Below are 13,312 nucleotides of genomic sequence, written 5' to 3' on the forward strand. Positions count from 1 at the left end.
TGAGCCTTGCGACAAATCAGATCTTGTTGTAACATTACACGCGAGCGCTCCCAGTGAGGGAGTACCCTTATGTTATGGGTCTTAGCAACATAAACTGGCGATTAGCGATGTTGTGATAACGCACCGCGTTGTGGCGATTTTCTTCATAGTTCGCCGATGCTAATGTCGTGTCTACTAAGACCCTTAATGGAAATATGAATACAAGGTGTATAAGTAAACTCTGCTGGACATTAAAATTACATACCTAGAAAGCTGATACTCAGCAGCAACTTTTGCTAAAGTAGCAATATTAAAAAATATTTCAGTGTAACTTCCATAGTAAAAGTTTTAGGATCGACCCGTTTTCTTATACACCCTGTATTATCCTAATAACAAAGTTTTTGTTATATTTAACGTGTTTATCTTATAAAGGACTGCTCGAACTATCCCACTGGCTTCCAACTCTCTCTCAAGCGAACCTGTAACAGGTCTTAATAGTTTAATATTGATAACTTTAGCATGCTGTCGGTCCTGTAGAGCTAACTAACCTGCAAATTTTTCCTATGCAAGTACGTAAACTCCTTCAATATTTAGTTTTAGTCATTAATTATAGGTTTTCTGCTTATTTTTCAAACGCTACAGTATCAATCTTCCGTTTTAAGAATATGGCTACTATTGTTAACTACAAAGTATTCGTAGTAATTTACACACAAATTGTAGGTATTAAAATTTATGAATACTACATTCCGCAGATCGCACGACAGCATTCCTGTAAGAATATTTAATTGTAATTGTAACATTTTAATCAAATTTTCAATTAGGTATCTCAACTAATGAACTACGCAATCCGTAATGCAATCACGGATGTGTAGCACACTAGGTAAAGCAAACACAAACAATAAACATCCGTGCAATCGCGAGTGTTGTGCAAATACAATGCATTCCGTCGAACACAAAGCTTAACGTTCAGTTGCTAGGAGCGTTAGTGCCGGCTTACAGCACAGAATCGCTGACTGAGCACTAAACCAACCACAATCGGCGGCCGAGCGCACGCCGCAATCCTTCTTGAAATATGCTACGGTCTACTGCGACGTGAAAACGCACGATTGCGCTTCAGAAATTCAAGGCATATCGTGGACAGCAGTGGACTGTCGCTGGCTGTATTCATCTTTGCTACGAGTATATCATTGAAACTATTAATTTGGAACCTAAATATAACCTTTTAAGTTCACTGAATCAGAATTTTAATTTTAGTCCAGTCAATGAATGCCTTAACAACGGTGTAGAGAGAAATCCGTGGAACACAATTTCTGACCTCGGGACTTTATTTAGCCTAGTTAGGTGGTGAACATAGCAAAAGTCCCCGCCCTTAGCCCTTGAGCCGGCAGGGAGAGGGGGGTTTAAAGGTACCACTTTTCGGTTTTTCGCTTAATCCTCGGAAACTATGCGTCCTAGTGACATGGCTACTATGAACCAAAAAAAGCTTATTCAATTTGCTACAGGTGAGACGGTTAAGTTTTTCTATATTTTGTATAGTTTTCGCGGCATCTGCTCTAGAAGGTCTGTAATATTGGAAATTTTAATTTTGTCTTACATGTTCCCATCAGGAGCAAATCGACTAAATCAACATTGAGCAAACATTATAGACATGCGGGAGCATGTTAAGCCTAGTTCCAGGGAGGGGACTGCATCGTGCGTATATTTAGACGAACTAATTGGAGCCACTTTTGACTCCTCATCACTCAAAAAGCACTGTGCATTAACACTTCAAATTAGGCTCATGTGTTGAGACTTGCAAGATAAACAGCAGCTTCAAATTTCATAAATATAATTCAAACGGTTATTTAGGTATTGACGTTCAAAAATCGACATTTAGGACACTAAAATCTATCTATCATCTGTGAAATGTTAAAATTTACTGGTTTTTTATTTGTTCCTTTGTATTTACACAACTACCTATCTGAATGCCAAATTTGAACCTTCAAGGTCATCTGGAAGTGGTTAGAATTTGGTCTTATAGGTCAGCCATGTAGATTTTTAGACGTCAATACCTAAAGAACCGTTTGAGGCATATTTATGAAATTTGAAACTGATGTATATCTTGCAAGTCTCAACACATGAGCCAAATTTGAAGTGTTAATGCACAGNCGACTCCAAAAAACCTATATTAAAAAGTAGAAAAATAATTACTAATAACCTACTTATTTATTAGGACGAATTAATATTTATGTAGGTATACCATGATTGATACTTTTGGAGTCGGTGCAGGCAAACTTTACATGTTTCATAATCTTGGCACCGACTCCAGAAGTATCAATCATGGTATACCTACATAAATATTAATTCGTCCCAATAAATAAGTAGGTTATTAGTAATTATTTTTCTACTTTTTAATGTAGGTTTTTTGGAGTCGGTTTTATTTTTTTTTATAAAATTTTTTGAGTGATGAGGAGTCAATAGTGGCTCAAAGTGGTTCGTCTAAATATATGCACGGTGCAGTCCCCTCCCTGGAACTAGGCTTAACATGCTCCCGCATGTCTAGAATGATTGCTCAATGTTGATTTAGTCGATTTTCTCCTGATGGGAACATGTAAGACAAAAATAAATTTTCCAATATTACAGACCTTCTAGAGCAGATGCCGCGAAAACTATACAATTTATCAAAAAAGTTGACTATCTCACCTGTAGCAAATTAAATATGCTTGTTTTGGTTCATAGTAGTCATGTCACTAGGACGCATAGTTTCCGAGGATTAAGCGAAAAACCGAAAAGTGGCACCTTTAAACCCCCCTCTCCCCGCCGGCTCAAGGGCTAAGGACGGGGACTTTTGCTATGTTCACCTCCTAACTAGTCTAAACAAAGTCCTGAAGTCAGAAACTGTGTTCTACAGTTTTCCATCTATAATGCTTTATTGACTGGACTATTTACTAATATACTACTATGTAGTTTATAGAGTTATCTAGATTTACTGGCGACAATGAAATAATGACAGAGTATTCTTGAACAATATTTATCATATAACGTCATAAATATTAAGTCGGCAGTCGTAAATACCTAGTTATAATGTTTATCTTGTTTGCATTCATAAAATATGATAAAGGAACAAGTTTAATGACATCGATAAATATACCAAAACGATAACACGATACTTACAGCTACTTTTACCGAATAGATACCAATATTAAACTACATTTCATCGTAGGTATATTGTACCTCCGTATATCCACAATGTTCTGTCTAAACCCTATTACAGGTATAGATCAAATGCAAATTGAACATAAACAATGGGGACAACAATACAATGAGATCACTACAATTTATGGGCCTACTGCACCACATTACTTGCACAACTAGACTAGCGTAGTGAACCAATGTCGATAATAATTCGATTAATTAAAGCTTAATTGTTAACTTATAATCTATTGGAATTCCATGATTGCTAATGAAAATTTATTTTTTAGGTAAGACCTTATAGCTCTACATGAGTAATTAAAAGTATAATTGTCTTTTAAACAGAGTTGAAACTCATTATTTCTGCTTTAAACAATCAAAAACAACGTACAAGTAACACACAAGTTGATAGTAACTTCGTAACATAATGGCTGTGCGTTTGCCGTAACAATTTTAGTATGTAAATTGCTGTAACGTGCCTTTCACGTAAAGTTCGCAACACCTATCAGAACTAATCTACTAACGGGGAAACTATGAGAGACTGCGGTAAATGCTCCGCACACTAACATATCGGGGACATGACAAGCCATCGTTTGAAATACCTAATGGGAAATTCCCTCCGTTGAAATCAAATTAGGTCTACAATATTATGCCAATAAAATAATGTGAAATGACCATTGTATTTCGAATACAAAATAAAACACGTGCGCTTTGATTACCCAAATTATTTTTATTCCTTTCTCAATTTGATTATGCATGAAGCTTTTTTTATTTCGAATGAAATTTTAAGGGTTTTAGGGATATTTTTGATTTTAGGGACAAACTCCGCTCCGGGTACAGAATACAAGCCACCGGCTGCAAAACAAGTTGAGCGGGAACCCTGCACCGCCCATGAGCACGGTAGGACGATTAAGTGTTAATTCATTGTTGTATTCGTTGCTTTTGAAATAATATTTAAATTCAAATAGACTTACAATCAACGGCTTATAAACTGAAAGTTCTTGAACGACAGAAAATTTCTCTGCCACCGTACAACTGAAAAAATACCTCAAAATACCAGTGGAAATTCAAGTTCTAGCATGAATTCGAGACATCTGCCTCGGCACGAAGAGTCTGTATGTTTGAATCTTCCTTCAGACACGTGAGCACTAAACAGCGCGCTACACTATCACGTACGATCGTCTCATAACGAGTACCACTCTGTAATACCAAGTTAAATATTTTCTGCGAGGAATACTGATCCGCGGTAATGCTCGGCGTGGCGGGCGTCTGAAAGGAATGGTGCAACTCCGTGTGAGCAATTTGCAAAAATCATGATGGAGTTTTTGAAAGAAAATGTAAATCGCTATTCCGAAAGAAAATATCGGTACGTAGTGGAGACACCTAAGCGTGACAGTTTTCATAAAATTATTGCAACCTCGTAGACGGCGTCAGAAATAAACAAAATGGTAGGTAAGGATCTTTGACACTGACTCTACTAATAAATAAATATAGGTAGGTATATCGTTTAAAAAGCAAATAGGTAATTATTATAAACTTTTCCAATAAAATTTTAAACGACAAACTCATTTTTTCTATGCTACGAAAAAATCCTGCTACATCGTAGTTCGTAGCAAGGTTCTCGTAGCAAGTTAACAACGCGTGAGCACTGAACCGTGTTATGTAAACAAACGCTGCTATTATGCTGAAGAGTTCGTTACATGCTACGGAAAACATACTACATAAATTATCTTACTCACACATACATAATATCTTTAAACATATTATGTTAAGGTCTTCGTAAGATCATTTCCGGCACACGGCTCCATAATTATCATCCAAGAGATGGGAATTTTACGTAGCAACATGTGCATAGGTGAGGCAGTGGGGGAGGGGGATGACATGAGACGCTGGAGTGGTTTCCGAGATACGCCACCGGAAGTACACGTAACTACGCGCTAGAGCCGCGCAAGACTCTTTGATGTCGATGCTTTTCGCAATCCTTTGTGTTTTGAAGTACGTCTCGATGGGTTCGAGTGTACTGTGAAAACTATCGCGATCAAACTCTAGACGATTGCAGTTTTTGTGACCTGACATGATCAAATACTTAGGTCTTGGAAAAGATTAGGTAAATATAAGAAAACTAAGATTATGTATAATAAAGGAAAATGCTTGGACGTACGAGTAATAAATTGAAAACTACATATAATAGACTAGTAGTGAACAAAATAATTGACGGAAAAATTAATTTCCAAAAGTAAACATCCCTACCCCAAAAGGGCGATCTCATTTCTGTTTAGTGACAAGAAAAATGATTATCGATAGTTTACGGGCATCCTGGCAGCTCAAAACTAAGCACGTTTGGGATCATAGCGCTATCGCGATGGGCAACTTCAATATACACCCGTCCCTTAGCTATAACATGTTCCCCGACAAAGGTTATCATTTAATAACATAATAACCTTTAGCCTACTCCCAAGTTACACGAAATGTAACGGTACGCGAACAAGCAATTGCAAAGATCAATAAGCTCTTATGAGATCTTTAATATTTAATGCGATCCAAAATTACAAAAGCATATTTGTAACAGGATCAGATTAATGAACATGAAACTTTAAGTACCCACCCTATTTAATATTCTGATAGATTCAGTGGAGATGAAACGTAAGTATATGTTTATTGAGTCTATTAGATCTGCCCTCTCTCTCTTGTGTAAATTCCTTCTTTTATCCTTGACTTTAGCGAGTCCGTCTCTTCCTGTCTCAAATGCGTTGAACATAAACACGACTTTTCTTTTCTTGTAGTTGCAACCTTTCTCGGATAGTCATGAACAGGTACAAAGTAATCAGTGTAGGTAGATGAGTGCCTTCCACATTTTTTCTATGAAAGTATGCTAATATTGTAAATACATTTTAGAGTATTTCTGCTTAATCTTTATCATACACTTGCTTCCTTATACAATGTCATAGCCCGTGGGTTTTTATTAGAACTACAACGAGACGTAGTTATTTGCTCAAGATTTAATTGTTTCCACTTCTCCAAAGGGTAGGTTTATCAGATACGGTATAAGGAAGCATAAGTTTAATCTACGTTTTTAACCGCACTTATTACATGTATTTTACCTAATCTTAGAATTAGTTTTTAAAGTAAATAGATCAAAGTGGTATCTCAACCTTAGGTACGATTCCCTCTCACACAACTTGCTGATAACACGCTCTAAAATTGCTTAGGTCTCTGGCCTAACTAGCTCAGCTTTACGCAAAACTTAAAATACTTAATAAGTATGTAATATTGAATTAATTAATAAGTATCCATTAGTTTTATTTTTTCTATGAACGCACAGGCTATTCTTTTATACACACAAAAGCACTGGTGAGTAAAAAAGTAACAAATTGAAAAGTAATTGAATTCTGGATCTAGAAATTATGCTTTTTATCGGCTAGTAAAAATCATGTAGGTTGATAAATTGTTTTATTCAGATTAATAAATTTTGTCTTTGTCCTTCTATCCGCGTAGTCCAGATTTAATAGAAATTGTGGAGTTGATGTTGTGTGAAGGGCGCAAATAATTGTTTGTATGTATCTGTGACATTCTGGTTGGATGTATCCACAGGCTGCACAGTGGGAAGCTGGCACGGCTTTGGGCGCTCTACGAGGCCTAACGGCACAAGTGCGAGCGGCACGGGCCCGCGGCGGGGCCGATGCGGGCAGGAGGCGGGCCCTGGCCGGCACCCTGCGGGCCCTGGTCGAGCGAACGCACGACTTCACCGACTCCGCCTACACCTCTCACGATCATAGACAGAGAATTCTGGCACTCGCCGAGAGGATAGCGTACGAGTTGGAGAGGCTAGTCGCAGTCGCTGTGTCTATGGTGAGAAATTATATCAAAGTGAGAACAACCGTTTTTTATTTTCTTCGCTGTAATTTATTTACCTATTTTTCAGACTATGCATGCAGGGTATATTTTCTGCAATTTATCTGTATCAATTCTCAAAAACATCGCTTCTCTGAGTACCTAAATAATAAGTGTGTGGGATAAATAGGAGGAGCAAGGCACGACCGGCGCCGGCGCAGCGTTGGAGAGCGCTTGCGCCGGCGCCAACAGCGCGGCGTCCGAGCTGGAGCGCGCGCTGGTGAGCGCGGCCCGCGACCAGGCGCGCGACCTGGCGCCGCTCGCCGACGAGGCGCGGCGGCTCGCCTCCGACCTCGCGCACATAGGTAACCTACGACGGAAAATAGGTACAGCGGTGCTTTTATAAGGAGCGAACTCCTTGCGCCCTGGTCACATTCAAATCACACCACGACGCAAGGATGCTTCGCTCCCTATAAACCACCTCTTCTGACACATTACTACGATTACTAACAATATCTCAATGAACTTTCTATTCCCATTTATCTGGAGTCTGTTTCTAGCTAGTTCCTGTGGAGAGAGAGAATCAGAGAGACTGCACAACATAGCCAGCCGGCTCCACGAACAATTAGATCACATAATAGAGGTAGGCAGTCTGACTCGAACATTAAGTACCTACGAGTATGGTTGATTAGGGTTTATTGGAGTCAGGCAAGTAGGATAATTAAAATTGGAGTTTATCCCTCAGGTATGCAAATTACTTAGACACATAGCAATGTCTGAAACGCTTCAAGTGAGCGCAAAGTTCGCGGAGATAAACTTGAGGATATACGGGCCGCAAGTGGTGACGGCGGCACGGACGTTAGCAGCGCACCCGGGCAGCGCGGCGGCGAGAGAGAATCTCGACGTGTTCGTGGACATGTGGGCCTGGTTGCTGGCGGATGCAGCGCGCCTGGCCAGGGAACTCCTCGACCTCACAGATGACCGGCCCGACAAGCAGCAGTACAGTAGTTTACCCAGGCCTGGAGTAAGTTTCAGTAGCAACAATTATTTTCTGAATATCATTTACCTAGTTAACATATTATTATTATTCATAACCAGGCAAACTTAGGTGATGATTTTCTGGTCAAACAAGCTCATTTCAAACTCTCTATAGAAGAATAGGAAGAGGGATGACGCTAAGTGCACTTAATTTTGTTAACTTCACGTTACAGAAACATGGTACGACGAGTAAACCGTTGAAGGCGGTGCGATTAGACTCTGACGAGCAAGCAAAGATTGCCAAGTCAGGTCTGGAGATGAAGATGATGTCCAGTGAGATGGACGCCGAGACTGAAAAGTGGCAGGGTGCTGCTGCTGACGAAAACAACGACATTGTGAAGAGGTAATATTAACATAATAATGTTTTCCTGAAATCGTAACATCCAGGTAAATCATAAGAATACTATAAAATTATGTTTATGTTTTTTTTTTAGGGCAAAAAATATGTCTTCCATGGCTTTCGCTATGTACCAGTTTACAAAAGGCGAAGGCCGTCTAAATACAACACAGGACCTCTTCACGCAAGCGGAATATTTTGCAGAAGAAGCAAACCGATTGTACAAAATAGTTCGTCAATTTTCTTATCAGGTAAGTCAGCGGGAAAAAATTTTTTTAATGTAGAGTCTCATCGAGGTGACATATTTATGATTTTTCCAGGTACCAGCAGGTACGACGAAAAAGGAACTGTTAGAGCACCTAGACAAAGTGCCCACATACGTTCAGCAACTACAGTTCACAGTCAAAGAGCCGACGGTGGGGCGCGCAGCCACCTTCAGCAAAGTAGACAATGTCATTCAGGAGACTAAACACCTCATGAATGTCATAAGCAAAGTCGTAACCACGTGTTTCGACTGCGCGAATAAGGTGACCACTCTTTACTTATTTTTTCTTATGATATATTTTTTCAATTATTACGACCTTTTTGAGCAACACGTCGCACATTTTGAAAGATTAGTGATTTTTCTATAGGAAACATAAAGATGTTAGTGCATTGGAACGTAATGTTCCATAGGTACCTTTGCCGTGGGAGGCCAGTGTGGGAGTGGTTAAAAGGCACCAGAGTGTTGCACCTGTTAAGTACTTTAAAGATTCTCTATTTCATTCGTGACTGTTAGACTTTCGGGAAACGGGTGAAACAGTGTGATCACAGTTTCGAGATTTATTCTTGGTTTATTTATTTTTACTGAAACAGCAGTAAAAGTATTTATAAATGGCAAAATTTTGATATTAAATGAAAGATAAATTAATGAACGGAATCAAGAATAAATCTTCTTAGTTCTTTAGATACTAGTTTGAAATAGTATAGAGCAATTATTGAAGTACAGAAGAATCCTGTTTACTGTATATTTTATTTGTTTTTTATTTCTGTTTTCCTTCTCGCCACGCAACGGGCGGTTCCTACTCCAGGGTCTTATACCGCTGGACAAAGCGATAAACAAATCCTCAGCGAATACAAGGGACGACTCGGTCTGTCTCCGACTTGCACTATTATAAACATTCCCAACATTCATGTCCTCTCGTACTTCTGTGTGTACCTGTGTATGTAGTGTCAAGCATGTTCTGTGTTATCATGCTCACGACTGAGAGCTCATCAACTTAGATCTACGTTATCGCTAAATTGAAGACACAAACTTAAAGTTATCATCAAGCTAGGGTGTAATTTTCTTATTTGCTATTTAAATTAAAACATTGCAATACAATATTACTATTGAATAATTTTTTCAGTTTTATGGATACTTAATTTGTAAAAATAAATTATTTTTTGTTTAACATTTTGTTCTTTTATGTTTTACTTCCTATTACAGTATTCCCTGTGTATGCCCGAGAGAGTACCTATGCATTGGAAGCCAAATTTACGAAAAGCATCCACATTTAAGAGTGAAAATAGTGTATTGAATGGTTGAAGTAGGTACAAATTGTTAAAACTGTGATTTTCTCTAACAACCTCAGTTTGTAGCATAACATACAAACTGGCACTGAACTCTTCTAATCCCGTGGTTTATATTGAAGTTTAGCGTAGAATTGTTTGGTGGTGTATCCCATAGCTACTTTTTGAATGTTGTTGATGTGATGTTGCAATGAATTTTATCTAGTTTAGTATCTGTGTGGTATTTAATCATTGGTCTTAAAGCTTATAAAGTTAATAATTATAAGCTTTGAGTTTGTACATTCTTTTTGTGGAGTAAAGCTAGAATTTGCGTTTAATCAAAATATGTGTGTTGGAACTAAATTATACTAACTTGACTAACTAACCAAACAATGGCCATGGTGGGTCAGCCGACTATAGCAGCTGCTTTGTATAATTCAGAAACGTTTCGCGTGCATGGTGTTACCCGTCATATCATTGGGTTAATTTAGGCGTTGCGTAGACTCCGAAGACTGACCTCGGATTCGGCAACAGCAGGCTTTCAAATATCGGTGTTATTTTTGTACAACTTATTCCATTTTATTTTGAAAACATGCGTTTATCGAATCCGAGTTTCGGATGAAAGGTGTTCGTAGAATGTTTTGTAATAATTTCTGATTTCTAATATGGATGTCGTGTGATGCAGTACAAACTGGACTTCACCGGGCTATCGGCGGGCGGGGCGGGCGCGGGCGGCGGGCGCGGCGCGGCGCGCGACGAGGACGGCGGCGGCGGCGTGGGCGGCGACGCGAAGCCGGGCGGGAGCTCCTCCGACACGGCCATGTGACAGTACGGCATGGGCCGGCGCGGCAAGGGCGACGCGCGCCGGACCAGGGTCAGCTTCCTCTTGTTTTAAAGACTTAAACGTCTCTTAAAACGACACGTCGCCTGACGTCGGGAGGACAAACCTCGTGCTCGGTACACTGCTCTGTCGGCAAGGTTTACTGCCTTTGAATATAATTCGCAGTAGAATAACAAGTACAAGATTTGCCTCGTAAACTACTATTGTTGTTGTTATAGATCTATTCTATAGCTGTTTGAGTCGACAGATATTTTTATAAGATCGTTTTATACACGGTTATGTAACTTATTTTTGAGATTGCATAATTGGTGCAAGATGAATATTTATTTAATGAGCCTTAGGCCTTAGGATATCATAAAGACAACGAACGACCTTCTAACAGAGTTCTGTGTATCCAGAGTGATGTTTGTCCGAGAATCACATGGATCGTCGACTACGAGCCGAAATTACGTAATTTTAAGAATGTAGGCGTCGATACATGTGAATCTTTAAACCGACCACAAATGCTGGCAACCGGTATAACATCGCACAAAGGGTTTGTGGATGTTGGATGGGTTCAGCTTTATTAAATAAGATGGACAGTACGATATTACAACTAAGTTTCGAAACAGCACTTGCGACACACAACGCGCCTGCATCGGGCGAGTCTGCAGAGTTAGTTAGATCTCTTACTACCTATTTAATATTAGATCGCAAGCATACGCGACGCATTTGGCTGTGGGTCTTTAATAAATCTACTGTTGTTTATTAATATAATAACTTGTTACTATTTAGAATTCTAATGTTAACGTCACGGACTCATACTTGTCTTATTCGACTTTCTGTAATTCTAGGGTAGAAAGGCATACTCGTACGCAAGCAGTATTTGCAATTACAAATTTTGCCTCGAATATAACAAATTTGTGATCAATAATTATTAAGAGAAGATTGAAATCGTACAATAAATACTTGTTACACTTTCATAATGTTACACATTGTTACATATAATACGTAAACAACAACACAAAGAAGCCTATTTTTTATTTTTCCCTTTCTTAACCTATTTATGTGTAAGTGAACCTGTATCTGTGTAAAGAATATCTGTACCTACCTGTACCTGCCTACTCTACTACCCTGCTATATACCTATATACTTAAGCTTCTACTATACTATACGCACCTAACTGCACATTCCGTGGTCCTGTTGCACATTGTTTTGAGTTCTGCACGACACGCTTCCTTCACTTGGTTTATGCATTATGACGTCAGTTAATTTACAAAACATGCTACTTCTTCCACATTCTCCTCATGACCACACAATGTTACTCTGCATTCGATGTTATCGCATTAGTCGTTTCTCTTTCGACAATCTCGTGTAAATATAATTAGACGAACGATTTTTGATATTCGGAATGGCCAGCGGCTAAACTTGCATGATTGTGAATCGAAACAATAGATGTGTGTTGCATGTGTGTACGTGGTTATCGTAATGGATGTCGTACTTCATCTTCGAAAAAGATGTTTAATGTTAAGATGAGGGAACTTGACTCTGGTGGCTGCCTTGCAGCACCCCCGTCGCCCGAGAAACGCTCAGTGTTATATAGACAAACGGCGACGAGCCAGGCCCTTGCGGCGCTATACTTGTTGCATGCCTCTCTTCATTATGGACCGTATCTAGGACTACTAAGATCCATATCCTGTAGACATTCAAAACTTGATTCTATCTCAAAATAGTTTCATCCCTGTGATTGGCTGAATTTAATATTTGGTTCGACTCACAGGCTTAAATCTATTGAATGAAGGTAGAGTCATATTTGAATGTCATTTCAGAATAGGGACCTCAATGCAAAATTCACATATACTCAACATCAAATAAATCGCACCTTCCGCGACGCGGACTTTAAAGATTTTCTTCTGACATAATCATGGTGCCCCAACAATATTGGTGTTATTTGAAAGCCCAATAATTATCGTTAAAGAAAAACACATTCAATTTATTAATCAATGATTAACATATACCATAAATGTGACTTGAAAAAATACCTCACTTTGGGCTCACCTCTGGGATCAATTAGACCATTTTTTATGGTTATAAAACCAAATAATGATCTCACGTGTCCTCTTTAACAGATGGATAGCGATTAATCTCAACTTAACAGTTTTATACCCATAAAAGTTGGCTCAAGCGTAACTACCTATTTTTTCAAGAAGTGACTCTGGATCCTTCTAAAGACACATTTTTATGGTAAAAACCTTTCCCATAGTGAAATCAAGTTTAGAACTAGGCTTTTAAATAGTGCCAATATTGGTGGGAAGTGGAATGGATACGTTTGAAAGTGCTTGTCGCGCGAGGTGCGATTTATTTGACGACGAGTGTTTTATTGTGTTCCTGAAAAACCCAATTGGCATCCACAAGAAATTGGCATAGACAAAGAAATGGTAATGCAGCCAACTTACCTAGTTACGGTCCCTGCGTGTGCGCACGCTGGCTGCCCGCTCGCTGATCATATCACGCGGCTTGTCGCATCATCGACCATATCTGCAATATGTTAATATCCATTATGGCAATAAGAAACATATCAAATAAAATAGGTCTATTAGGTAATT

At 39.0% G+C, this 13,312-nt stretch overlaps 1 protein-coding gene across 1 annotated transcript in view; it reads left to right on the plus strand.

The window, feature by feature from the left end:
* The window catches only part of alpha-Catr (alpha-catenin related), an 81,885-nt gene extending 70,583 nt beyond the window's left edge, over positions 1-11,302 (plus strand). The window contains 8 exon segments of the mRNA XM_028300202.1: positions 6,742-6,999; positions 7,172-7,367; positions 7,542-7,624; positions 7,727-8,005; positions 8,193-8,362; positions 8,454-8,607; positions 8,677-8,883; positions 10,572-11,302. Of these exon segments, the coding sequence (XP_028156003.1) occupies positions 6,742-6,999; positions 7,172-7,367; positions 7,542-7,624; positions 7,727-8,005; positions 8,193-8,362; positions 8,454-8,607; positions 8,677-8,883; positions 10,572-10,712 (1,488 nt within the window). The 3' untranslated portion in view covers positions 10,713-11,302.
* Positions 11,303-13,312: the final 2,010 nt, after the last annotated feature.

The sequence above is a fragment of the Ostrinia furnacalis genome, unplaced genomic scaffold, assembly GCF_004193835.3.
Source record: "Ostrinia furnacalis isolate ACB-3 unplaced genomic scaffold, ASM419383v2 OfSCF0710, whole genome shotgun sequence".
Taxonomy (NCBI): domain Eukaryota; kingdom Metazoa; phylum Arthropoda; class Insecta; order Lepidoptera; family Crambidae; genus Ostrinia; species Ostrinia furnacalis.